General features: G+C 45.2%; 1 protein-coding gene across 6 annotated transcripts in view; it reads left to right on the plus strand.

Moving 5' to 3' along the window:
* LOC132382169 (paired box protein Pax-7) overlaps positions 1-26871 on the plus strand; it is a 145410-nt gene extending 118539 nt beyond the window's left edge. For 4 of the 6 annotated variants that reach the window (XM_059952102.1, XM_059952103.1, XM_059952106.1 and 1 more), the window contains 2 exons: positions 16770-17016; positions 26275-26871. In XM_059952102.1, the coding sequence (XP_059808085.1) occupies positions 16770-17016; positions 26275-26390 (363 nt within the window). In that variant the 3' untranslated portion in view covers positions 26391-26871. Of the gene's footprint in view, positions 1-10045; positions 10071-16769; positions 17023-26274 lie in introns of all 6 variants that reach the window. The other 2 variants (XM_059952105.1, XM_059952101.1) reach the window with 2 other exon arrangements.
* Positions 26872-27929: the final 1058 nt, after the last annotated feature.

Consider the following 27929-nt stretch of genomic DNA (forward strand, 5'->3'; position numbering starts at 1 on the left):
TTGCTCTGGGGCTGCTTCCAATGTGTGTTTGGGATCTCCTCTTACTATGTCTTGGCAGGAATATTATTTTGGACAGGAAGGAAGGGCTGAAGGAGAGTGAAATTCTCCAGTATTTTGAGTCTACTGGAGGCCAGAGGCGGTGTGTCCTCGTGCTGGAGGACTGTGTAAGTGTGTGTGGGGAGGGAGGAATGGGGCTGGGTTTGCTGTCGTTATTCCGTTCCTCGCGGTGCCCTGTTTTGTTGTGGTTCTGCCAAGCATGCTGTGTTGGTTCCAGGGTGTATAGCAACACTTGCTGGACGTCCCCAGCGCGCCCTTGGGTGTGAATGACACATTTCACTACACTTCGACGTACACACGATTATTAAGTTCAAACCTTGAAGGATGGCAGGTGCTTTATCATGCCTCCCGCTGAAGTCCCCAGTAAGAGTGAAATACAGGGATGTATGTGTGTGATTGTTCCATGCAGAGGTCTGTAAGGCTCCGATGTGATTACTGATCATGTTGCAGCTTCTCGGGCTACTCTGCAGAACAGTGTCTAAGTGCTTCCCTGGGGCTGGTTTCGCAACGACGCCGAGCTGCGCGTTTCTCTCACCGGGGCACCTCAGGTACAGGTCCGACAAGCTGGTCGAGCCAGCACGGGATGGTCCCACTGGCTTGTCCCGAGGGCTCTGCAAAGGCATTGGAAGCCAGTTCCCTACCAGTGGAAGGAGTGCTGTACGGAGGGTGGTACAGTGGGCAGCAATGCAGCATCATTCAGTGGGATTGGGCGAGTCTTCACCCCCCACCCGGGAAAGGGGTGTGACAGAGATTCTGTTACCCCGGGGGGGGGTAGGGAAGTACTAACTCACTTTCAAGAATTATACAATCCATTCTCAGTATTTATTTACTTATTAATTATCATAATTATTATTTTGTATTTGCACAGCTCCTTTTGCACATGGGTTGCTCGTCAGTCTCTATGTGTCATCTTCCATTGATTCCATTGTGTTTCTTTGTTCCACTGTGAATGCCCGCAAGCTAATGAATCCCGGGTAGTACTTGGTGATATATACATACCTTGATCATAAATTAACTTTGAATTTTTAAACTTTATCTCAGTCACCATTGAAAGAGGACAGACTGGAGAAGCTACATGTTCACCCTTGTGAGTGGAGGAGTTCAGGGGGAACATGATTGAGAAATGAAGGATTATAGCAGGTCCTTATCGGGTACCTTCGGCAAGAAGTTTCCCCCATATCAGAGATTAATAAAAGTAAAAGGGGAGGGGAAGGGAAGGAAATCAGAGGGGATAGGAGAGGTCCTTCTCCTCCCACAGTGGGGATTACCTGGAATTCACCTCCTGGGACTGTGGCTGAAACTGGATTACTGGCAATGTTTTTAAAGTCTAAGTGAGCATTTGGATAATTTAGGCTGTGGACAGAGATGTGTGATGGGATTAACAGGGTTGGTATGGATGAGTTGGACCACGTGGCCCTTTTCCATGCTGTGTCACCCTATGATTCGATGATGGGCGTGATAAGCTGACTCATTGGGGGAGTTGGCTGGCCGTGGGTGCGGAATGCGACGAGGGATGCTCACACAATCTCCCAACGGGAGAGCAGTGTGGAAGTTGGTGCTCAGACACCCAGTGGGAGATATGAGTGAGAGTGGGTGCTCAGTCGTCCAGAGGGAGAGGGGCATGTGAGTGAGTGTTCAGTCACTCATTGGGAGAAGGGAATGGGAGTGGGAGAAGGAGATAGGAGTGGGTGTTCAGTCACCCAGTGGGAGAGGAGAATGTGAAAGGGTGCTATTACCCATTAGGTTAAGGGGTTTGGGAGTGGGTGCTTGGTCACCCAGTGGGAGAAGGGGGATAGGGGTAGGTGCTCAATCACCTAATAGGAGAAGAGTTCGGGAGGGGTGCTCAGTCACCCAGTGGGAAAGAGGGATAGGAATGGGTGCTCAGTCACCCAATGGGAGAGAAGTTCGGGAGGGGTGCTCAGTCACCCAGTGCCAATGGGAGAGAAGTTCGGGAGCGGGTGCTCAGTCACCCAATGGGGAATGGAGTGTTACGCTGTACTCTAACAACGTGATATGCCAAAGGGTTAAACTGTCTTTTTAGAAATCGGCTTCCATCAGCAAACTGAAATATGAAAGTGAAGGGATTAAATTACGTGAAATTAGCTCCATTTGTCAGTCACTCAGACCGTTCTCTAAAGCTGCTATACGGCTTCTCCATTAATTGCCATCAGGCCTGGTCACAGATTCCATTGTAATCTGATGTGCAAATTAGCTCCCTGCGAATTGAATTCATTTGTTGTCACATTTAGACCCAGTTTCCAATTGTTTCTTCCCCTTTAAATACAGCCCCAACCCCCACCTCTCTCGTTCAGATATTTGCCCGAAGCAATCAGTACTTAAAGGGGGAAAAAAAAGACTCTTTAAAAAAAAACGACTGGATCTGGTTTTGTGACCAGCGTCCTTTTCCCTCACACCCTCTTTCCGCACTCGATACAGATTACAGGGACTGATTGATGGCGTGGAGGGCAGGCATCTGAAGCCTTGGACTATCAGCACCGCAAACAGCGTCGCCCCGGGCAGCCCCCTCCTCGCTCTTTGTACTTTGACTTACTTTCACGTTTCATTGAAACCACAGAGGAGACCCGAAAGATCTCGAGAAACCTTGTTTGGATCCAATAAGTCACTCGGCGTAGTCTATTACTTGCGCCCGCAGGGGGTTACCGCGTATTCCTGATACAGAGCGTGGAGCGAACGAGACACAGAGTGAACTTTAAACTTTAATCAAAATCATTTGCTAACAGATCCCATGCAGCACTCCGGAATTGTCCCAGAATCCTCCGAATATTAAAACAATTGTTACCGCGGCTGAGAGAAGGTGGATGTTATTCACACTCAAGGTAAATATTACCGGTGTATTGCAGACCAACAATAAAGAGAGCAAGTTCAGTATTTCGGGAACCACTCTTGGTCTTTTCCCCCTACACCCGACGCTTATGCAGAGGCATCCTTTCCCCCTCCCCTCGGCAGCCCATTATCCGATGGTTTAACCAAATTGGCGCTTTGGAGGGATACATTTAGGTAACGACTGGAAGGGCTTACCACTAGACAATAGGTGCAGAAGTAGACCATTCGGCCCCTCGAGTCTGCACCGCCATTCTGAGACCATGGCTGAGCATTCACTAAGATCATGGTGACCCTTTCTATTTCTATCCAAGTTAAGCCGAGACCGATTGAACCAACGATTTGTTTTAGCTTCTCAATTATGTCATTTTTATGGATACCTTTCAATAAGATTGTACGAATTCTCACCAGATTATTAACGGACAGCAAGGGCATAGAGAGGACAGAGTTCAGGAGCTAGGGAGAGAGTTGCGGAAAGCCAGGAAGGTGATGGCTGGGTTGTCACCTGTGCTACACACTAGAGTAGAATCAGGAAGGTGAGGAGGATCAGTGTGCGGCCGTTGGGAGACCTACCCAATCCAAGTTTCCGTGTCTGGAGATTTGATGGCAGTAGCATTTAGAAGCAGTGAATAGGACTAAGAAGCATGCAGTTGAGAGTTTTGGATAGTTCCACAGAAGCAAGTAGTATCTCATTCAATAGGACAGACTAAGAACGGGAAGGAACAGAGAACAGGCTTAGACCACGTGCACGTAACGGCAAGTGTGGGAAATCAGGTGGGTGTAGTGTCAGCAACAAAAGTTCAACTTAAAACTGCGAAGACCCGGTGCTTAATATTCACAGGTGTAAAGATGATTTAGTGAAGAAAAGAAGATAGCATGATTAAGGAGGATACACACGCAAAATGCTGGAGAAACTCGGCCGGTCAGGAAGCACCAATGGAAATTAATGAACAGTTGACGTTTCAGGCTGAGACCCTGCTATTTTAACTGTCTTTGACCCCCCTCCTGAAGAAGGATCTCAGCCCAAAATGTTGACTGTTTATTCATTTCTATGGATGCTGCCTGGCCTCCTGAGTTCCTCCAGCATTTCGTGTGTGTTGCTTTGGATTTCCAGCATCTGCAGAATTTATGGTCCTGATGATTAAGGAGGTACTGATTGGCGAATTAATTAACCCATTGGAAACAGAGGGTATAATTGAGTGAACAAGGACAACATCTGTTTGAGAAGCAGAAGGGAGTTGACCATGTCACTGTGAATATTCTATACCCCATCTCACAGTGAGAGGAAGTTAGAGGAACAAACCTGCAGAGAAATTATAGAGGTAATTAAAAGCTGTAGCACAGAGATGTTGGGGGTTTTAATTACTTGAATACAATCAGGACAATGTTAAAGAAAGGAGGAATTTCCAAAATGTGATCAGGAGAACTTCCCTGACCAGTATGTTATTGGTCCAAATTGGAAGGGGTCACTGTTAGATCTGGGACTGGGGGAGTGGGGTTGGTGGTCAAAGACAGCTAAAATTTTTGAGCAAGCATTAAGATTAATAAGGGCAAGGACAATCTCCAGTAGAACTTCTAACTTGGGAGGGGGCAGACTTTAATGGGACAGGTCATGTAAGTAGGGTATAATGCAATCGAAGATTAACAGGAGCATCTTCAATGGAACAACCTATGTGGGGATATTATTGGCTGGGTACATTCCCAGAAGTTTAAAGGCGGAGTTATGTGAGAGATGGTAGCTCTGACGAAACACGAAAAGACATTGTACAAAGCATAAAATGTGAATTCATCAAGTGAAAGCAAATCTAAATTCTTGGAGATGTGTAAGGGAACAAAGAGGGAAATAAGACTGGCGAAGAGAGAATATGTTGAGTGGAAGTTTAATAAAATGAAGCAATGAATTTACTGTCAGTATGTAACGAATGGGTAGATAATAAAATCGTGTTGAAGTATCCAGGCCCAAAACATCGGTTGTTTCTTTTCTTCTATATCTGCTGTCTGACCTGTTAAGTTCATCCGGCATTTTGTGTATGTTGGTGAATAGTAAGAAGCAGGATGGGACTCTCAGAGACAAAGAAAATTGTACATACTTTGGCCAAGATTCTGAAAGAGAGTGAGATGAGATGTGGGGTGGAGTCTTCATATCAGATGTGGAAGATTGGAAAGTGGGTCTGAATGGCAACAAATTCAATTTGCCGGGAGCCAATTTACACAGTGGATTTGGTTCCCAACTCGATAACAATTAAAGGGATATCTTTCATCCAAAGCATTCAGTAGCCTAAGAAGCTAACTGGAGTGATGGTCAAAGTGGCTAATTTCTGAGTATCTTGTCTCAAGGTTTACTAATGGAGGCAGAAATGGTAAATGTAAACTCACTGTATAGGTAGTATTGGAGAGTACTGGTTCTATGACCATTGCAACCTATTTACTGTACTGAAACAACCTATTCAGCCTGAGTAGCCTCCCCCACTTCTGCACCTAATCTCATCAATACATCCTTCTATATCTTTCTCCCTATCTGTTTATCGATCAACCTCTAACATACCACTTAACCATTTCTCATAGTGGTGAATTTCACACTTTACGTGTAGGAGTTGCTCCCAAAGTTTTTTTTAAGTTGCACAGTTTGTCTTTTTTTTACATTGCTTGTCATTCTTTGTCTGTTTATGGAGTTTTTTTTGTGTGGAATTCTATTGTATTTCCTTTATCCTGTAAATGCCTGCAGCAGAAGAAATCTCTGGTATATTACAAGTACTTTGATAATAAATTTATTCTGAACTTTGGAATTCCTAGCTGAAGTATTTATATATGGCCTTTGGTTCTGGTCTTGTCTGCAGTGGTTGTGGGCCATACCTCTGCTGGACTGGATGGCCTGTTTCTGTACCATAAATAGTTAGTAATAGAGTTATAGAGCCATGGTGGCACAGAAGGAACTATTTAGGCCATTGAGACTAAGCTGGTTTTCTGCGGAACCCAGTCATTTCCAATTTCCCACTTTATCATTGTAGCCCTGTAGGTTTATTTCCCCTGTGTACCTATCCAATTTCCTTGTGATATAAATTATTGATCAACTTCCTTGTAGGAAACATTTTCCCTGTGTCTACCTATCAGTTTTTTTCACTATCACAGTGACCTCATATCAGGTCACACAATTACAGAACGAAGTGCCTCACCTTGTTCAATTTTTCCTCTTACTTCTGTTATCATTGTAGTAAATGTCCTTTTCACCTTTGAGTCATTGAACCATTGAAATTTACAACGTGTGTGTGTGTGTGCATGTGCACGCGCGCGCCAAAGGTGACCCATCCAATGCCACCTTCCAGCTCCAGTCAACAATTTTTAAAATGGGATGATTGTTCCTGCCTGAACTGTCATTTCAGGTTACTGAGTTCCAGACTCCAACCACAAATGGGTGAAAATATTTCTCTTTATCTCCCCTTGCCGATGGTTTTAATTCTATGCCCACATTTCCCATGTAATATTACAAAATATCAGGAAAGGAATGTTTTCCTAAATGATTATTACTGCTGGCCTATAGAAGTTTCCTGAGAACTTTTAACTGGCCTCTAATTTCTTGCCTTTTTTTTGAACAATTACATCATTTGAACAGGCTTTTCTGGCACCATGGCACTAACCAGAGAGGATTGGAAAACGATAGTCAGAACTTCCATTATTTTCTACCTTACTTCTTTTAACAGGTGTAAAAGATTTTATCTGTGCCTCTGATTTTATCTGCTTACAAAGAATAGAACACCACAACACTGCTGCACAGAATAACAAGTATTTATTTATTTAGTTAGTTTGTTTTCTTTAAAAGTAGGCTGTGGAACAGGCCCTCATGCACCAATGAGCCACACTACTCTGCAACCTACCTCCTTAACACTAGCCTAATCACAGGACAATTTACCATGATAAATTAACCTACCAATCAGTATGCCTTTGGACTGTGGGAGGGAACTGGAGCACCCGGAGGAAACCCACGCAATCACGGGGAGAACGTACAAACTCCTTACCGGTGCGCCAGAGTTGAACTCTGAACTCCAGAGTGTCAGGAGCTGTAAATGTGTAAGGATTTGTAAATGTGTAAGTAAGGATAACTGCAACACTACTGTGGCACCCTAACACAAAATTTGTGCTGCAGTAGTGTTCTGTTCTTTAGTACGAAGTTTTATTCTAGTAAAGACACTGTTAATTCATATTTTCAGTCTCCGTTTGTTTAACCCAGCCAACATGCTGCAGTATACAATGTCTACATCTTCCTGTTGTTTTGTAATAACACATGCTGAGTATGTGCCGCACTGTCCCCAGATCTTGTCTCGCCATAGATAAGTTGCCTTTTTGGTTCTACTTTCTCCTTCAGTTTCTTTTTCCAAAAGTAATTTTCAAGCATGTTAGAGTTACACTTAATTTAATTTGCCAACATTTTTAGTCCTTTTCTATCTTTATAGTGAATAGTTTCCATTTACTTTACACTTTCAATGCACCTCTGAGCATTCCACATAGATAGGATGTTACCTGGGTTTCAGCAATTAAGTTACAGAGAAAGGTTGAACAAGTTAGGTCTCTATTCATTGGAGCGTAGAAGGTTGAGGGGGGATTTGATCGAGGTATTTAAAATTTTGAGAGGGATAGATAGAGTTGACGTGAACAGGCTGTTTCCATTGAGAGTAGGGGAGATTCAAACTAGAGGACATGATTTGAGAGTTAGGGGGCAGAAGTTTAAGGGAAACACGAGGGGGTATTTCTTTACTCAAAGAGTGATAGCTGTGTGGAATGAGCTTCCTGTAGAAGTAGTAGAGGCCAGTTCAGTTGTGTCATTTAAGGTAAAATTGGATAGGTATATGGACAGGAAAGGAGTGGAGGGTTATGGGCTGAGTGCGGGTAGGTGGGACTAGGTGAGATTAAGGGTTCGGCACGGACTAGGAGGGCCAAGATGGCCTGTTTCCGTGCTGTGATTGTTATATGGTTATAAAGGCACTCAGTAGTTTATGGGGAGCAGGCTGGAGAATGGCGTTGAGAAGGAAGATGGGGATCTATGGTCTAGTGGTGAAGTAGACTTATATGTCTTATAGTCTCAGTACCTGACTCAAAACCTCACACTGCCCTTTGGCTGGAATAACTTTCTGCCAAAGGGGTGGCACGGTGGCATAGAGGTTAGTGTAACACTTTACCGAGGCAGTGATTGAAAGGCCAGGGTTCAATTCCCACCCCTGTCTGTAAGGAGTTTGTACATTTTTCCCTTGACGGTGTGTGTTTCCTCTAGGTGTTCTGGTTTCCACCCACATTCCAAAAGTTGTACGGGTTAGGGTTCGTGAGTTGGTGCCGAAAGCCTGGTGGCACTCTCCTCGGCCTGTGTTGATCATTGGCACAAACAATGCATTTCACTGAACGTTTTGCAGTTCATGTGACAACTAAAGCTAATTTTAGAACCTTTACATCTCAACTAAGCAAACTTGATCTCTTTCTCTCTAAGAAAGAACATTTGTACCTGGTTAATCTTTGTACCTTCCATAAATGAATATAACAGAATACGTTTCTACCTGAATCATAGTCATTAGTCTCAAAACATTGATTTGCCTATACTAACTACGGCTGCCTAGTTTCTTTCCCTAAAACTGAGACTGAATTGCTCTCTCCATGTATTTGGTCAGTATAGGCTAAATCTGGTTGCGCTTTAATTAGTTTGAACCCTTTACATCTCTTACATGATCCATCACAGTTAAAGTTCAGTTAGTCAAATTCTCAGAATAGTTGCCATAATGTAATTGCATGTCCCAGCAGTTTCTTTATCTATTTGTTCTTCCATGGTCCTCTGACTGGGGACCCACAGTATTCTCCCAGATGTATGGAAATATTCTGCTGAATATTCCTAGTATTGTCCGTTTACTTTGGTTTTTCAGCATATGCACTCTTTTGCTTTTGTGTTCCATTTCTACCCAGCTATACCCCCACTTAATGATCCTTCTAGCATATTGCCTATTCCCACAACCATAATTGATCTTTTAAGCAATATTACAACCACCTGTTTTTTTCCAATCTCTGTTGCTATCTGTGATAAAGATCACTATCAGACGTTCCTCTCAAGATATCTCCCCATTTCTAATTTTACTTCTTTCTGAATAACCTGCACTCCTATTCTCAGTTCCCTGCCAAATTCATTTAGATCTTCCTAAAATGCACAAGCATGAACTTGCTGTTGAATTGGTTCCAATCCATATCGACGTGCAACTGTTCCAGCTGGTTCAGGTCCCAGCTTGCTAGCTCAGGTCCCGGTGCAGAAGGAATCTGCAGCTTTCTGTCCTGGACCTTCTCTCCAGACTGCATTCCTCTGAACCACCTTCCTGTTTCTGGTCTCACTGGTGCAGGGCACCAACAGTAATCCTGGGATTATTCCTTTGATGTTCTGCTTTTTGTCTCTTTTCTATATCTCTATAATTTTCTCAAGGGACTTCATTGCATTTTTTGCCTATGTCTAGAAAATCTAATATAGACAATGATGTCCACACTCCCTGTTAGAGATGATAAGGAATAAGGTTTTTGATCCATCTTACCCAAGCCAACCATCCATTTATGCTAATCCCATTTACCAGCACTTGGTCCACATGTTCTGTATTCAGTGCTTATACAAGTACTTTAAAAAAAAAACTGTTGTGAAATATCCTCACCACTCCCCCATGCTGTGCATTGCAAACACCGACTCTCCTCTGGGTCCAAGAGGTTTCCTGCAATCCCTTATAAATTCTCACATCTTACCGTAAAATTTTGCCCTTTCATTTCAGAGACCTCTGCTTTGTGGACACATTTTCAACTGTCTAAGTCTGTCATAATTTTCTGCATTTACTCACTGATGTCCTTGATGCTGGGGCTAAGCAGCAATATCCATTCCTGGAATCACATCAGTGACTGCAGAAATATCTGGCAATCTCCCGCACTATTGAATGCCCCGTTACTATACTGAACTGAGCTACCAACTCTGTCATGGACTGACTCTGCTGACTGGAGGAACAATCATCTCCTCAGTGATCTGAAGTACCAAGATGCACCTATGGAGATCTAATTAAGTTCCTTTTGTTTGTCTTCCCTCTGCCTGTGTACCTTAAGCTGTGGAGTGACCACTTCCTGAAGAACGCTGGCACTCGGCTCCCAGCCTCTTGGTGCTTCTGAACACTAAGGCAGTGCTTTCTTTAAGGAAATCAAACAATGCCAGCCTTGAGGATTATTAGGTATGCCAGCTGCAGCTCGAACTCCATAACTTGGAGATCCGGCTCCTCCCGCTGAAATCACTTGCTGTACATCTGTCTTCCCACATGGCACAGGATATGCGCTTGATAGGATAGAGTGGTTCTTCAAAACCTCTGCTTATTAAACCACTAACTCTACTTAGTGGGTTGGCATGGTAACATAGCAGTTAGTGCAACACTATTGCAACGGCAGTGATCCATAATCAGGGTTCAATTCCCGCCACTGTCTGTAAAGAGTTTCTGCGCTCTCACTGTGAGTGCTCGGGTTTCCTCCTGCATTCAAAAGGGTTAGCTTTGGTAAGTTGTGGGCATACTATGTTGGCACCGGAAGCATGGCAACGCTTGCGGGCTGCCCCAGTGCATATTCCAACTGTGTTGGTCCTGGATGCAAATGACAGATTTCACTGTAAGTTTCAATAACATTTTGGCAAAAAAAAAGGCTAATCTTTAAAGATAAAGACAGAGTCCTAGTCTTGACAAAAAAAAAGAGAACCATCTGCTGTAACTTATTAGTGCGTTCCATCTTTTGTTTTGGTAGCATTTCAGATACATTTCATCCATTTTCCCTGCCTTATCTCCATCCTCTCCCATTCTTACAGCGTTTTACTTATTTTGTTAATTGAAGTTAATAGATTTAATCAATTTAGATTACTAGTTTTGGTCTTTAAGTACTTGATCAAATTTGAACTGGGTGAATTAAATTCAGTATTTATCTATGATTTCTCATGCCTTTGCTGTGGACTCATTTTATAATTTACATCTATAATGCTTCTAATAATTCCTCGATGAAATACTGGGAGCAGATCTGGGGTATTCCAGGCGGTCTGACCAGGCTCTTACACGTCTATCTATTCTGTCCCAACAGCGATGCACCTTGTTCCTTGTTTACTTTTTAAAGACTTATGAACTTGTTTTGGCACTGTTAATGAATGTGCTTCTGTGTTATCGTCAACCAAATTTCTTTAATGGACCACAGAACAGACCAGCACAATACATGCCCTTTGGCTCAGGATGTTTTGCCAATCTTTTAACCTACTCCAGGGTCAATCAAACCTTTCCTTCCTATATTTGAATGAGCCTTACATCTAATTATTCTTCCAATCAGAGTCTATTACCTCATACTTAATTATAATTAACTTAATCTTTTAACTACTCAATTACATGCCCATTTGGCAAGTTGTGGTGTTTCTTGTATTTTATCACTGTCCTGCTCTCATTAACTGCACCTCCCAATGAGATGCCATCTGCAGATCACTGATGGAAGTTGTGGACAATGATCCCAGCAACGATCATTATGGTATGCCAGCCTGGTACCCACTTAAACAACAGACTCTGTTTTCTATTTAGCATCCGTTTGCTTAAGATTTTAATCCCTAGTCTATTTCCCATCCTTCCTTTCTTCTGGAGGGTGGTGGAAGCTAGATCATTGGGGTGTTCCTGGGGGAAGTAGGTTTCTATTGAAAAGATCAGAGAACTGAGGGGTATGAAGCTGGCACAGAACAGGAACATAGAACAGTACAGGCCCTTCAGCACACAATGCTGTACCAATCTTTTAACGTATTTCACGATCAATCTAACCCTTCCCTCCCACATAGCCCTCTACTTTTCTTTCATCCACGTGCCTTCTTAAGAGTCTCTTAAATTTCCATAATTTATTTGCCTCCCCCACCACCCCTGGCAGTGCATTCCACACCAACAGCTCTCTGGGTGAATAAGAAACTACTTCTGACATTACTCCTTATACTTCTCTCCAGTCACCTTAAAATCAAACCCTCTTGTATTAACCATTTCTGCAATGGGAAAAAGTTGCTGCCTGTCTGCTTTGTCGATGCCTCTCATCATTTTATACACCTCTATTACCTCTTGCTCTTCTGTGCTCCAAAGAGAAAAAGCCCCAGCTTGTTCAGCCTTTCTCCATAAGACACAATCTCCAGTCCAGGTATTCCTCCCAGGCGCTTGGAGTATTGCATTGAGTTCTGGTCACCTCATTCTAGGAAAGATGTGAAAGCTTTAGTGAGGGTGCAGAGGAAGTAAGGCCTGAGAGGAAGATCAGCTTTTTAAGATATTGAATGGCAGGCAGGCTTGTGGGGTCGAGTGGTTTATTCCTGCTCCTGTTTAGTGGCAGAATCATACAGCTCTTTGGTTTAACCCAACCAAGTTGTCTACCATTCCCTGCACCTGCCCTATATCCTTCTTTAAACTCCCCTGACCATGTACTTGTCTAAATATCTTTTAATATTTCCTTATTTTTTATGTTCTATTTTCTAGTTTTGGTAACGATCCTGCAATACGGTACACTACATACCTTATTGAAGTATTTTTGAAACTCCAGACACAGTACACCCACAGCATTTCCATTATCTGTTCTTTCTATTTCTCCATCACAACGTGCAATAAGGTTACTGAACTAAGTTGATTGTTATTTGCAATTTCAGTTTCTCAACATCTCTTTTTGTTATACTCTACCGCACTTCCCACTGCAGCTGTTAAGCAGATTGTCTGAATAGTGATCGCCCTGCTGCAGTATGTTCTGATGATCATAGTTTAAAGCTGTGAAAGCTTGTGGAGAACTGATTATGCTCAGGCTTGACAGAATTACTATAACTTGTTCTATAAATGCACCTTGAAGTGACATAGCCTCGCAGTTCCAGCCACCCGAGTTCCTTTCCAACCTCGGGTGGAGTTTGCCTGTTCTTTTTTTGTCATCAAAATTTGTAAGAAAAATATGTCATTAATACAAGAGGGCATGTTTTAAGGAGATTGGAGGAGGAAGGTATATGGGGGATATTAGACAGTAGTAAGTGCGTGGATCACATTACCAGGGCGGTGGTAGAGGCGGATACATCAGGGACATAAGAGACCCTGAGGTGGGCGCATGAATGAGGGAGAAATGGAGGGCTATTTGGGAGGGAAGCGTAGGATTGATCTTGAAGTAGGTTAAAAGGTTGGCACAACATAGAGGCCAAAAGGCCTTAGTTGTGTGGTTTTGTTCTGTGCTGGCTCCCCGTAGCTTTTGTTATTGTGTGAGATTCCCCTGAATGCCCTAGTCTCCTCTCACTTAAGTGTGGCCATGGATAGTCGGGAATGCTTTGGGAAATGGCATACATTCAATGGGCTGAATGGCCTCTTTCTGTCTTGCGATAAGAAGCTATGGCCCAAGTGTTTGCCAATGGGACTAGAATAGATGGGTAGGCTTTAATTAAAATAAATTTGAGTTAAGTAATTCTCAGCAGAGAGAAGAACACTGTTTTGTCGTTAGTTGAAGCAGCCACTGTTTCTTCAGCAAGATTCCAAAACGTCAGTAGGGGGATGTAGCTTTGGCTTGGCAAATGTTCGAACCCAGATGGAGATGGAGAGAAGTTGCTTCGTGTTCCATCGGGATAAAGAGGCCTTTGGCTGTGCAGATTTTCGCATTGCTGATCTACTGATTGTGTACCATCACTGGGCTCTGAGCCTCCAACTGCGCTACCCTCCCTTTGACTGTGGAGCACTCCTTCAGTGTTGCAGGGCAGAGATCCCCCATCAATCCCCTCCCCAGCCATGCATGGAGTTCTGAAAGCCACTCTTCTAGAACTCCGGATCTCCCTTCGCACTGCCTTCTGACCGTACAGACTTCCTGTCAGCATTTCCCGACCTTCTGCTGAAGTCCTTCAATGCTCCCACCGCTGCACTGTGCGTCAAACAGTGTCTTGACCGCTGTGACTTACTGTAGCATAGAGTTCATTGTTTTTATTTTTGCCTTACGAGATACAGTGTGGTTACGGGTCCTTCCAGCTAATTATGCCCATGTGACCAATTAGCCTGTCTTAGCAGGTCTTTGGGATGTGGGATGAAAGCAGAGCACCCGGGGGGAGCCCACATGTCACGGGAGAACGCACGAACTCCTCACAGACAGTGGCAGAACTGAGCCCCGGTCTCGGGTGCTGTAATTGCGTCGTGTGACCACTAAGCCGCCATGGCGCCCTATACACTAACGTGGCCCTTGTCAAAGCATAGTGTGGTGAACTCTTCATTGAAGAATTCGCTCACAAGCAGCAGGTTCCAATCTGTAATAATGCAGTTGGTAGATGTTACAACACTACAGCTCCCCGCTGCTGCAGATTGCAACCATTAGTAGAGCCAAGCTGTCAGTAAGATGAGACGGAGCAACGGCTCATTGTGAGAGTAAATAAACTGAGATTCCTCTCCCCCGTTTGGGTTCAAACACTAGAAGGTTATCAAACCCTTTTATCAGCCCAAGATATTCTACAGTCCCCCCCATGCGGTGATGAGTCGGAGAGCCTGATTCTGGCAGGCTAGTTTTAGAAATCCCCCAGCCCTGCCAAGAGTGAAAGTGTATCTGGGTGGGAATGAGAGGAGTTGGTCGTCGCATTGCTGAGTGGTGAAGTGATCCCATCCACCATCCATTCACAGCTTGCGTTTTAGACAATGTTTTAATAACATTACAAATCCAAAGTAAAACTTTGGAAACTTATCCATAGAACAGCAGGCTGCCGCCCCATGAGAATTCTGTGCAAGGAACAAGTGAATAAAAACTGGATTATTGGTGAGTTGGAGGAACACTTTCATTTGGCAAATTTGCAGCTATCAGTTTTCAAACCGAGGGAACATTTCAGGCACTTCCACAACTTTCTTTTTTAAAACGTGAAAGCGATACCCTGGCCCTCCTCTTCAGAAGGTTCAGATCTCCCAGCTCATTGGGAAAGGAGTTACTGAGTGACAGAGAGAGATGGATTAACTGCTCGTGGAGCACTCCCTACTTCTGACAATACCTCTATTGTTAAGGCAGCTCCCTCACACTGCCCCTCAGTAACCCTCCCCCAATGTGCTGTTACCGATTTCCCCCTTTATAAGGGACTCTGACGCTAACGCTCCTTCCGATAAGGGGTGTTAACAGTATGGCTGGTTATTTACGAGGATTCTTTAGCGCATAGCCCTCTTTTATGAGGGGTCCTGACAAGGAGACTCTGATTTTATAAGGGGTCCTCACAGCAAGACCGTTTTTTACATGCACTCCTGACAGTGCAAGTCTCTCTTAATGAGGGTCACTAACTCCGTCTTTATCGAGTCCTCACTGTCCAACTTTCTTATAAGGGGCCCTAACAGCGAGGCCCTTTTTTTAAATAAGGGTGCCCAGTAGAACAGTTCCCTCTTTAACAGGAGCTCATGTAAGTGGGACAGATAGCTTGTTGTTTAACAGCCAAGGCTGTTTGTGTGGGTTAAGTAATGGTCCCTGTGGGATTAGCACTCCCTGAGGCTGTTGGCTCTGAAGTTGCCAAAATTAATTATTTTTCTCCCCCTCAAAGAATGACTATCTTGCAGGGAAAGTGTGAGATGCCCTGAAGGTATTTTGTGTATCTTTCAGCAAGACTGCTATGTTTATGCCTACCTCTTGGATTTATCTCATAAACCATCCTCTCCAAACAGAGGGAACAGCCCAGTGATCCAGCCTGGAAAAACTTCTCAGGGCAGAGCCTTGATCTGGGAACAGACCGTCTCCATCCACCAACAGTAATCACTGCAGTCTGTTTGTGATTTCAGAGCAGTCCTGTCGGTCTGGGTGATTGACAGCTAACCAACTCGGATATCCCCCCCCCTGCCCTCTGCTCCCCCCCACCCACTCAGCACTGATCGGATAAAACTTTGCAGATGTCGCGCGCTATTTGATTTCGTCCTTGTTTTGCATGTTCACCATCTGGAAAGGGAGGGGAACAAACTGTGGGGAGAAAAATTTTATAAAATTCCCTGTCCAGGTTTTCCCGTGTTTAATGGGATTACTAATTTTGGTGTGAAGCTGTCGGCGAGCTTGTTCTAATGTTCTAATTATACTCTTTAGGTTTGCATTTTGCTCCTTGTGTATGACCAGCATGTTCGCTGTTGTTGGTTATCCAATCACCAGCCCGACTCCTTCATCCTTATTCCCCATCACCATTTCCACATATCCCATTCCCATATTTTCATATTTCTTATCCTCATTCTGCCATCCCAAGCCTCCCAATCCTCATCTGCAATTCCTATCACACCATCCCATCTATCCATTTCCCAATCCACCTTTCCTACCCATTCCCCTATTGCCATGTTATCTCTTTTTCCACAATCTCACATTCGCCTTTCCCAGTATCCCACTTACCCCCATCCCTTTCCTTGCGCACTCAAACTGCCATTCCCTGTGTGTTTTCCATCAAACCCGATCTTCTTCTCACTCATTCTGCGCCCAAGTCGCTGAGTGGTGATTAGGAGCCTGAGCCTGGATCTCAAGAGCCAATGTTGACCACCAACTCACTGCTGGGGCTGAGGCCAGTAATAATGTGAAACCCTGGGCTCTAACCTTCACTCTTCCCCCTCCCCTCCTCTTCAATACTCTGCAGCATCTCCAGCACCTATCCTCCAACTTCCTTCCTCTCTTTCTCATCTCCTTCTAATTCCTCATTAACCCCTTCCTACCCAACCAACTGTAATCCCTTCCCCAATCCTTTCCTTCTCATTCAGCACCCCTCCTCTCTCCTCATGGTTTCCTTTCCTCTTTCCCACTACCACCTCCCAGCCCAGACTGGAAGCCTAATTCTCTTCCTCTCCTCTAACCAATCCTCTCTCTGTCTCTCCTTACCCCTCTCGGTCCCATTTCCGCAGGTGATGAGCATCCTGAGTAACCCCGGAGCAGTCTCCACTCAGCCACAGCATGATTTCTCCATCTCCCCCCTGCACGGGAGCCTGGACACCTCGAACCCACTGTCCGCCAGCTGCAGCCAGCGCTCTGACTCCATCAAGGCTGTGGAGAGCCTGCCCACATCTCAGTCCTACTGCACGCCCGCCTACAGCACGTCTGGATACAGCATGGACCCCGTGCCCGGCTACCAGTACGCCCAGTACGGACAGAGTAAGCGCTGCCTGTTGAAACCACCTTCTGGGGAGGGGGAGGGGATGGGTGGAAGGACACCAACATGGGTGGGTGGAAATGATAGTCCATCTTTGTATCACACACGGCAGGAAGTCTCACAGACCTCTGGCCTAAGCAGGGATGGTTTTTCTCAGCTACCAGTGAGCAGTAGGAATACTGGCCTCAATGGAGGTGGAATATTGCAAGAACTCTGTCTGTGGTCATTGCCCTCCTGGATGGATGGGTGTGTGTGTGTGTGTGTACACACACACCGAGCTACTCTGTTAACACTGATGCCAAAGGAGGGGTTTGTTCTGTTGGGTTTATAACAGCAGGGAACAAGTTAGAATATTAATATGAAATAGGGCCCAAAGGCTCAATTCCCTTCCTGTCTTCCCACTCTATGCCACCAACATCTGCTGATGAAATTAATTAGGACATAAGAATTTTCTCCGAATCCAGGTGTGGGCTGTGGATCATGGACTTAAGTTTGTCTCAAGTGGACGGAGCACCCAGATTGAAATAGACTAACCCCTGTACACTAGGGGTTGTCTTCTGGCAGAGTTATTGTGAGTGGTGTTCAGTGTTACACTGGAGGACGTATTCCATCAGAGAGGGTTACATTTAGTGATGTGCTAAACCAGTATGTTAAAACAAGAGATGTGTTTCAGGTCAGGCATTACATGAAGGAGTTGGTTTCATCATTGCTACCATTAGCGGTGTGTTATGTCAGAGATGCTGTGAGGAAATATTTAAGTGCTACTCCGAGGTGTGTGTGATAATGTTTTAGTGAGAGGTATGTCACATCAGACATTACAGTCATTTATAGCAGACCCTTGAAACAGACACTGCTCCAAGCTCTGCCATGGGGTGAGATCAGCAGGTGGACAGCTGGAAGCTTTAAGGATTCGCTCACAGTTTCCTTGAAGAAATGAACGACTGACGCCTGGGGATCTCTGTCCCCTGAGTGCACTGGATGGAGAAGGAGCAACCAGGGTGGTATTAAGGGGCAATGCAGATCCAGGGAGGGGAACACACCCTCCTGCCCACCAGTCGGGCACACCCAGCACCATGTGTGGGAGAGTTTGATTCTAACGTCAGTCATATCAGCCTCTTCTAAACCCACAAGATTCAAATGGAAACATCACCCTCAACCCTAAGGGATTTTCCTACAACTACACCCAGTCGTCACTTTATTAGGAACATCTGTACACCTCATTAATGCATGCATCTAATCAGCCAATCGTGTGGCAGCAACTCAATGTATAAAAGCATGCAGGCATGGTCAAGAGGTTCAGTTGTTGTTCAGACAAAATGTCAAAACTGGGAAAGAAATGTGACTTTGGCTGTGGAACGATTGTTGGTGCCAGATGGGGTGGTTTGAGTATCTCAGAAACTGCTGATCTTCTGAGATTTTCACGCACAACAGTCTCTAGAGTTTACAGAGGATGGTGTGAGAAACAAAATTTATGCATATCAGTGGGCAAAAATGCTTTGTTAATGAGAGAAGTCAGAGGTGAATGGCCAGACTGGTTCAAGCTGACAGGAAGGCGACAGTAACTCAAACAACCACACGTTGCATCAGTGATGTGCAGAACACACAATACCTTGAACCTTGAAGTGGATGGGCTACAGCAACAGAGGACCACAAACGTACACCCAGTGGCCAGTTTATTAGGCACAAGAGCCATCTAATACAGTGGCCACTGAGTATATGTGTGGTGTTCAGGGTGGTCAGTTAAATCAGAGGATTACACTGGAGGTCCCAACTGTAAAGTGAAGGCTGTGCTGGAGAGAGAGTATATGTATTGATGATGTCGTAGTATGTTTGACAATGCAGCCGTGAAGGATAATAGTTAGCCTTCCACTTCCTTTGAATTCTGAGGGTGTGTGCATGTATGTGCGCGCGCACGCCTACACACGCACATGAAGAGAATATGATTTCCAAAGTGCAAAGCTAAAGTGAAACTATCACTCAAGGTTGAAACCGCTGAGTCTTTGCATTTGTTTCAAGGGTTTTGACATGTGATGAAGTGTTTGATGAGGTCGACGTTAGCTTCAGAATCTGATAAAAATATTGATATTAAAAATATAGAAGGAACCATATCACCAGCAGGAGTGGAAACTGAAAGTCTCACTGGCCGATTCTGTTTGCAGCCTGGATGTTAAACTAATCGCAGCTTCCTGGCGACACAGCTCTTGTCCTTGATGGGTTCAGAGGTCCTTCCTTCCATCCCCCACTCACCACCTCCACCCCCATCATCCTCGTTGTCCTGCCCTTGTACTGTCCTTTCCGACCCCAGCCTGGATTCTCCACGCTCCCTCTGCAGCCGCTCCTAATGTCTTTAGCTCCTGCCGTTAAATTGAAACCTTCTGCAGGAGCTGGCTGGATCAATAGCAGCTTTCCCTTTCACTGAGTGCATGCAGTGCCCTCTGACCTCTCCACACTTGCCTCTGGATGTGAACGGACATGTGTAGTTGATATAAATCTCGAATAAATACTGCTATCGTTTATTGCCAATACCATGTGCCCAGGGGCAATCAGTCGGTCACACCCTTCATTTCTGGCCCTTGCAGGGGCTGAACACCACTCGGCTGATATACCTGCGCAGTTCGGAATCGTCAGCACATATTGCAACACGGGGAACATCATGTCTGTGCTGGCTCTTTCAAAATTCAGCCAACTTCTCCATCACCTCCCAGAACTACTTCAATGTTTCTTCCACATGGCCCTGAAAAAATGTCTTTTCAAACCTGTTTTGAGAGTCACTGTTGAGTCTTGTTTCCAGCACCTTCCCAGGCAATGTATTCTGGCTGCGGAATGGAATTCTACTCAACTCCTGTAAACTCTTTCCCTTAACAATTTAATGAGTATTTTCTATTTATCAACCCAGTCACTAGCCAGAAACAATTCCTCCTTATTTACACTGCAAAACCCATTGATAAACTCTATTAGATGGGTACATGGATGAGAAGGGTATGGAGGGCTGTGGTCCAGGTGCAGGAAGATGAGACTAGGCAGAGTAACAGTTTAGCATAGATGACACGGACTAAAATGCCTGTTTCTGTGCTGTAGGGCTCTGTGACTGTACTAAATCTCTCCTTAACATTCTCTGCTCAAAAAAAAACAACTTTCTTTTTTTCTCCACATGAACTGGTCTTTCCTTCCTTGGCTATTCTCTCCTACGTCTTCTCCAGGACCTTGCTGTCCTTCCTGAGGTGTGGTGACCAGGTTGGCCATAGCTCTCCAGGGAGGGGCCCAACCTGTGATTCACATAACTGCCCTGTGTTTGGCCCATATGCTGTCTCTGGTCCACTTATTTAAGAATCTGCTCGCACTGGAGGCTGTCAAAAAGGATAATTCCCGGTAATGATAGGGTTGTCCTACCACAGGTGGCTGAAGAAGTTAGATTTACAGTCGTTGAGATTAGAAGAATGGTTGATATTTTTGAAATATACAATACCCCTGAGGCAGAAGGAGAGAGAAGAGGTTATGATGCTTCTACTAGTGGGAAAATCTTGAATGAGGGAGCATAGTTACAAGGTTGATGGCCTGACATATAAAACTCTGGTGCATACGGACTTATGGAGGAAGGTAGTGAATCTGGAGAACTTTCCACCCTGGAACATTGTGGGGACTCAGTTGTTGGAGGTGCTTTCAGAGGAAATTGATACATTTTTGAAAGACTGGAGAATTGAGGCCTAGAGGAATTGACAGACAGGAAAAAATGAGGCATCCAATTAGTCGGCCATGATCAAATTGGATAATAGAATAGGCTAGAGGGGCCAAATAGCCTACTTTTGCTTCTATTTCCTTATGTTCTTATGCATATAAAGTCAGGATTCCACATGCCATTCTAAGAATCTCATCAGCATATCTTGATATTGGAGATATTTATGTACCCCCCCCCCCCACATCTAACTTCCATCAAATCCACAGCCTAGACATACCACAAGCTGTGATATTTCTCACAAGGAGCAGAGCCTTGGAACATCTCCTGAACTTGAAGTTTCTCCTCTGCCCTCCCAGTCACTTTCCTGACCACCCCTCCCCCCCCAGACACCTAGACACATCCCAGAGTCCTCGCTTCAAGTGCCTGGATGGATTTTGTCATTGGTTTTATTCAGAGCTTTAGAAGCTGTATCAAATGCCCCTAATCAGAAACCCTACACATGATGGTCAGTGGCAACACAAATCCGAAACACAGGACGATCTCAGCAGGTCAGGCGGTGACTACAGAGGGAAATGAATAGTTGATGTTTTGGGCTGAGATGAAGGATCTCAGCCCGAAACATTGTGCATTTCCCTCCACAGATACTGAGTTTCTCCAGCATTTTGTTTATGTCTTTCCAGCTCTTCAGCATCTGCATTCTCTCCTGCTTCTCTAACTTAACTGTCAGTGGGGCCATGTAACTGTGGGAAACATCAGAATACAGTCCAATTTCTATCCTTATTCAATTACCTCAGAAACGTAAACTTACAGGAATGGCATTAGGCCATTCAGCCCCTCAAATCTGCTGTACCATCATGGCTGTTTGGTAGCTGAACAAAAGGAATATTGTGAGATCATAGAGGGACACAGTTTTCCCAGTTGTGTTCCATCTCCCTTAATGAACTCAGTCAATAACGATCTGTGAACCTCTGCTTTGTAAAACCCTACTGATCACCAGAATATCCCCACTCAGTCTATCGTGTGAAAATGTATTTCATACTTTACCTGCCAGATCCCTGGTACCAATCCTCAGCACCCTTGTTCTGGATTTTCCCACCCAAGGAAAATGTTTCTCCAATCCACTCTTCTGATTGCTTGTTATCAGAAGATGTAATCCAGAGGTTTACATCTGGATTACATCTTCCCCTCATCAGTGCACCTGCTGCTCAAATTTTAACCCTTTAAACCCTAGGACCTTTCTGATGGGATTGTCCTGTACAGTTTACCCAGTTAATGGGTTGGATTATCCTGCATCCAAACTGACAGTCCAGTGTTCCCACCCATCCACATTTATCCTTCCAGGCTGACCTTTCGCACCCAGTGGAGGTCTGGAGCAGTCTCTGTTTTACATACCATCTCTTGAGACCATAATCCCACAGACAGCACTTGACCACTCACTGGTTGACAAAGTCTTTGGAGCAGTTCTTAACTGTCTGTGATGAACATACTTAAAAATTCATTAGGTAGATTGAGAGCATTTTTAAAGATTAATTCAATTAAAACACATTAAGATGTTTTGCGGTATATTAACAAGAAGTGAGTCATTCACTTGTGCACATTGCTGTCCTTCCACAGAGTGATAGTGTGGGGTTGCTACTTTCCCAGGTACAATGCTGATAACAGATGTAGTGTACACCTAAACCCTTTCTTAGCACGTCACTGCTCCACAGCTGGGCTCCAGGGAATATCCAGAAAGGATCAGAGTTTCCAGGGTGTGTTTCACCATGATGCATACTGAAGCCCAAACAGCTGAGACTCACTCCAGATCCTTCAGCTATTGTTCAGTACAACTGCCCAATACAGTGGATTTCAGGTTAATTGGGACACACCAGGACCTGTATATTTTGACCCAATTAAAGGGCTGTCCCCATGAACTGAAGTTTTGCAGAAATAGCTAGAAGGTCTAAAAAAAAACTACCATGAAATACAGAACAAATTAAAACACTACCAATAGTACAACAGTAGTATAAAATTGTATTAATGGAGGAATTAATACAGTATACAATGCTATGTTCTTTTGATTGACCATAAATGAACAAATTCAGCACAGATACCTCATGTAGATAACAGACTGTCTTCATACAATTTTCGACGATTGCATCCTCCAAGTCTACATTTTCATTGTAACATTCAAGATGATTGTCAATACCTTCAAATTCTTCGTAGGTCCTAACTCGTTGAAGCAGTGAGATTGTTTGACTTTCTGAATGTTTGAAACCACTGGGAGCCGAATAGTTCTGAATTGTCTTTACTGCTTATTTCTCGCCAACTATCAGTGATTTCTGAACACAAGCACGTGCAACCAATGCTACTTAAAAACTGTTCACTCTAAGTATGGTGTAGTGACTAGTTGCCACATGACATGCACGTGTCTGAATCAAGTCAGAAACTGTTCAGCAACAGTCTCCTGCCCCAAATAAGCAGCATTCCCAAATAAACAAAGCGAATCCCAGCCATTTTCTCTATTAGTTTTTGTCCTTTAAGAGTTGTCCCAAGTAAGTGACTGCCCTGATTAACTCTTTGCACAATCCACCGTACCTGCAAAACAAGCCTATTGGAAGATCTTTACTGAGGGAGTGTATCTACACAGAAACTACCTCACTATCAGCTTCTCAAGAATAGTTAGCACTGCCCAGTGATGCCTGCTCCCCAAAATGGTACATGTATAAATAACCTGTGCAACTCATAGCCATGACACACATTATAAATGCTCTTATCATGAACAAACTCATTACATCCTAACACTCCGTTAAACTATGGATCTTTCATTGAACATGTGCACTCTTGAAACCTCATTAAGCCCAAATTAAATCCCGTACACCTCACAGCCACGTTAAATCACAGATAACCCATAACCACAGTTGGCATGTAGACACTCCAGAGCAATGGACTCTCTTAACAACAACCATTCCATAACTACAATCTGCCTTCAGTCAACTTTGATCATGGTCTGAAGCCCGAATGGGCCTGCACGGTCCTGGGTCCTGGGTGAAAACCAGACGTGCCTTTTCTACCCATGCATACTAGTCTGGAGACAGTTGATCCTGCCTGATGTGCAAAGCTGAGAAGACAGAGTATTTGAATGGCAGCACCAGTGAGGAGATGAGCAGGACCAGCTTACTCTGTCTGGGAATTACCTAAGATGCAAAATATGCATCTGCAGCTCTGATGCACACGGATATGCATCTGTACCTCAGCGGTAACTTTGACTTTGATGTCCTAATCACAAGATGTAGGATGGAGGAGTAGATGAGAAATAATGGGCTTTCCACATCCCATAACCGAATGGAAAAAAAATCAGTGCTGACTAATTACTCAGTCGTCAGCCGAGTTGAAGAAACTGTTCTCAATAGTGCCATCGAGTGGCATTATTCATTCCTACTTTGTTCACTGAAATTGCCACCAAGTCAGAAGCGATTCTGTCTTCAAATCAAATCCTCCTCCTTTCAATATCACTAGTTTACAATCTTCAGATTCCATATCCAGCTTTTCTGGGGGAGTGCCTTCACCAGCCAGAATATATGGATTCAAGAAGGCAGCTTATCAGCATCGTGTCATAGGGATGAGCAGGAACATGAGAACTAGTAGCTTGATTTCACCACTGAAGCCTGTCCACAAGACCTATCCTGCAGCCGCCTTGTCCGCATATCCCACAATTTATTTTATGTTCAGGAGTGCAATCTATGTCTGAACTGCCACGGTCGTTTGGGTAAAGGATTACAAAGACTTTCCCCTATCTTAGTGAAAAATTTCTCCTCGTTCTAGTCTTAAATAGCCACCCATTTACAGAGTATGATGAGAGAATGGCCCTGATGCCGATAGCCACAACTTATGATTAAATTTTAAAAATCTCTTCTGCATAACCACGTTCTGAGACCGGGCACCTTCCCTGTCACCAAAATCTGAACAGGCGGGCACTCTACACACTGTCTGCGTGTCGACTTTCCCATTACTGGAGTCCCAACTCTGACCTCTGATAGCTATCCTGACCGTGAGTGATAGGAAGAAGATTGCAGGACAAATTCTGGGCTGGACCCCGAACGATTTAGTCGGCCAACCGATCTTCCCAAGTCACAGATCGAAGGTGATAGGTAATGTCTACTGGGAAGAAAGTCCCGCTGGGAGCCATAAGAAGTCAAACCGCCATGGCGTGCTCCCTGACCCACCGAGCATGCTCAACGCATTAATTAGCCAATCCCCCCATCTCCAGGCTGGTGCCAAGGAATATCAAATACTTTGTGCGAGACCATGAAGTGAATTTAAATGGAAATGACAGCTCGGTAATAAGACCTTCCATTCGAACTCCGCTCCCCCCTTTGGGGCAGAGAAATGACGAGCGCTTCGTGCTGGAGATGTTGTTTCTTTATCAGGCACGATTGTCTGGTGTGGTGTGCCAGTGTGCACAGAGCAGTTATTGGAAGAATAAGTGGAGAGGTAATGAAAGATTATCCAACCCGAATGAAGAGAGCGCGTTTACATACAGGGGTTACATCACTGAACGTGAAGCCTGAAGTCCAGATATGTGGACTCCTCATTCGCACATGCACCTTTAATTCCAGTGCCTTTTCAATGTTAAATATGAGTCAGAGAGGGAGGGGCGGGCCAGGAGACAACTTTGCCGATTTGTTTATATAAGATGTTCCAAGTTTAATGCGAGTCAGCAGCAGAAAAGAAAACCATCTGCTGAATCTCCAGAGCCACCGCCGGTTTCTGTTGGGCCGCTCGCAGTGTCTCAGACGAACACTGTGATACCGGACCACCATCTACTGACTGCACTCGGTGAGGGCAGGATGTTTCAATAGCCAAGGTCGACCTCCTACACACACAGCTGCCCTGCTCCGAGATTTCACCCTGATCCGCCCGTACAACCTTCTGTATTCCTCTTCTTAATCTCACCCTCCCTGTGCCCCGCCACTGTTCACGGCAGTGCTCCAGAATTCCCTTTTACAGACCTTACTACTCCTCTCCCCGCCTCGGGACCGTCCTCTAAACCTGCGCCTTTCACCGAGCCCTTAGCTCCCGCCTTCCGTGCCTGAAACACATGAAAGAACCTGGTTGTCCCGCCCCCTGCCTTATCTGTATTCACAAGACGCCAGAGATGGGGCGGGTCAAAACAAGCCCTGCCCATCAAAGAGCTGTGTGACAGCAGGGCCTCGCAGTAATTTTGTTTCGCCGAAGTTGTCAAGTTTCAACGCTGCCCATGTCCCTGACGTTCAAAACGCTAAGGCGTGGGGTGCAGCCGAGGGGCCCAGTCGGGACGGGAAATTTAGGGTCTGCATGTGCACGCAGAGGCCCCAGTCCGACACAGGCCGGCTGTTCCCCAGTAGATGTCGGCATTTCCCGGCAAATCGCGGACATTTAAGCGGCTGGGTGGCAAATGTTTACATTGGGACATCTCTTTTAAAAAAAAACACATCACACAAGCACTGGAGGTAGTCTTCACTAACACGGGAGGGCGAAAGGGTAACAACGGAGAGCGGGATTCCTAGTTTGTGTTTATTTATTCCTTTGAATATTCCGGTTTCTGTCTCCTCCCCTCCCCCAGGTGCGGTGGACTACTTGACCAAAAACGTGAGCCTGTCCACACAGAGGCGGATGAAGCTGAGCGAGCACTCTGCTGTCCTGGGGTTACTGCAGGTCGAGACGGGACAAGCTTACTGAGGGTGGCCCGGGTCCGCGCACCCTCGCCGAGCAGTAATAAACAGAGCAAAACCGAGAGAGAAATTGTCGCCGGGCGTGCGGCTGACGATCTCTGAGATACTGTGGGACAATTCTAGAGACCTCGACCTCCGCGCTCGATCCTCAGCGACCTCCGACGCTCCGACCACGTACGGCCGCCGTGCTGAAGCCCGTCGCCCACCTAGAATTGCCCCCCCATCCCAAATTGTACAACACCTTCGGTGGTTTGTAAAGGTGTATATTTTTATTGCCGTTCAAGTTACATCCGCGCCTCCCATGCTCCACCGCCACAGACTGATTCCGTGGAGCCAGCGGGTGCCGTGGCCCGTTCGTCCCCATCGGCGACACCGTGAACACGGGCTGTTCGCGGACCGCAAGGCGGGGGAGACCGAGATGCACATTTTGATTACTCCAGTCAAGCCGGCAGAAACTCTCGACCCCGAGCCGTGATTCCGTGTGGAAGGGCGAGGTCTCCGTCCCTGAAGAGGGCTTAGCCCTCTCCGGCAGCGACGGAAATTTGCACCGGCCCTCAAAGGAAGGCAGAGTGGGGCGGAGGTGGGGGGGGGGGGGTGAAGACTTCGCTGACAAGCGGCAACTTTATTGTGTGTGTGAGAGAGCCCGAGAGAATCTTCAACTGACTGGAAGAAGGCGAAGTGGAGACACCCAGAATGTTTGTTGGGGGAAGGGGAAGTGAAGCGAGGGGTTTGGCGAAGGCAAATAACGTCTGTGATTTTAACTATTTTTAATTCTAATTAGTACGAAGTGTCAATGGGGATTCAAAGTATATATAAACATTCCAGCGGTAATTCCACAGCAAGTGCTATACTGTTTATACAAGTGACTGGCGCTGAAATATCCATGTACTTTGTGTCTGAGACTCAGAGAGAGCGACCCGTGCGGTGTAAAGCTGGGTCCCAGAACTCGGGCATGACCGGTCTCTGTTCCACAGCCTTCATTGCAGGAAGAAGCTTTCACGGAGTGTCTCGTCTCCGCTCTGCTGGCACGAGAGAGATGGTGGTTTCTTGTCCAATAAATTGACTCAGATAAAAGAATTTAGACACGAACTAGACTGTATGGGGGCTGTGGGCTCTTTATTAAGATTACGGACCAACTGAATGAAGTCGAGCTTTATTTTCACTATCACCTCACAGCCCTGCCGCGTTCACTGAGAACCCTCCCCTCTCTTCTCTCGTCCTATTACCATCCTCCTCCAGTTCCCGCTCAGTGACTGATGGGCACATCCCCGATGCCAGGGATGACGCCTTCAGACGTATTGTTACTTGGCAAAACTCTGATCCTTTCCCCACTTCTTCGGACGCTGAACTGAGGACGGATTTGTAATCTTCTGTCGCAGAATGTGGATTCCGTGTATTTTACTGTAATTAAAAATACATTCGACAGAACTTTACCAATATTCTATAGACATTTTTGGCATGTTAGGTACTGAATAACTCTTCCTCTCTCCCGAACTCTTTCCTCCCGCTCCCTCCCACCTATGCTGTACCCTATATCGTAGACTCG

Source organism: Hypanus sabinus, chromosome 27 (assembly GCF_030144855.1).
Source record: "Hypanus sabinus isolate sHypSab1 chromosome 27, sHypSab1.hap1, whole genome shotgun sequence".
Lineage (NCBI taxonomy): Eukaryota > Metazoa > Chordata > Chondrichthyes > Myliobatiformes > Dasyatidae > Hypanus > Hypanus sabinus.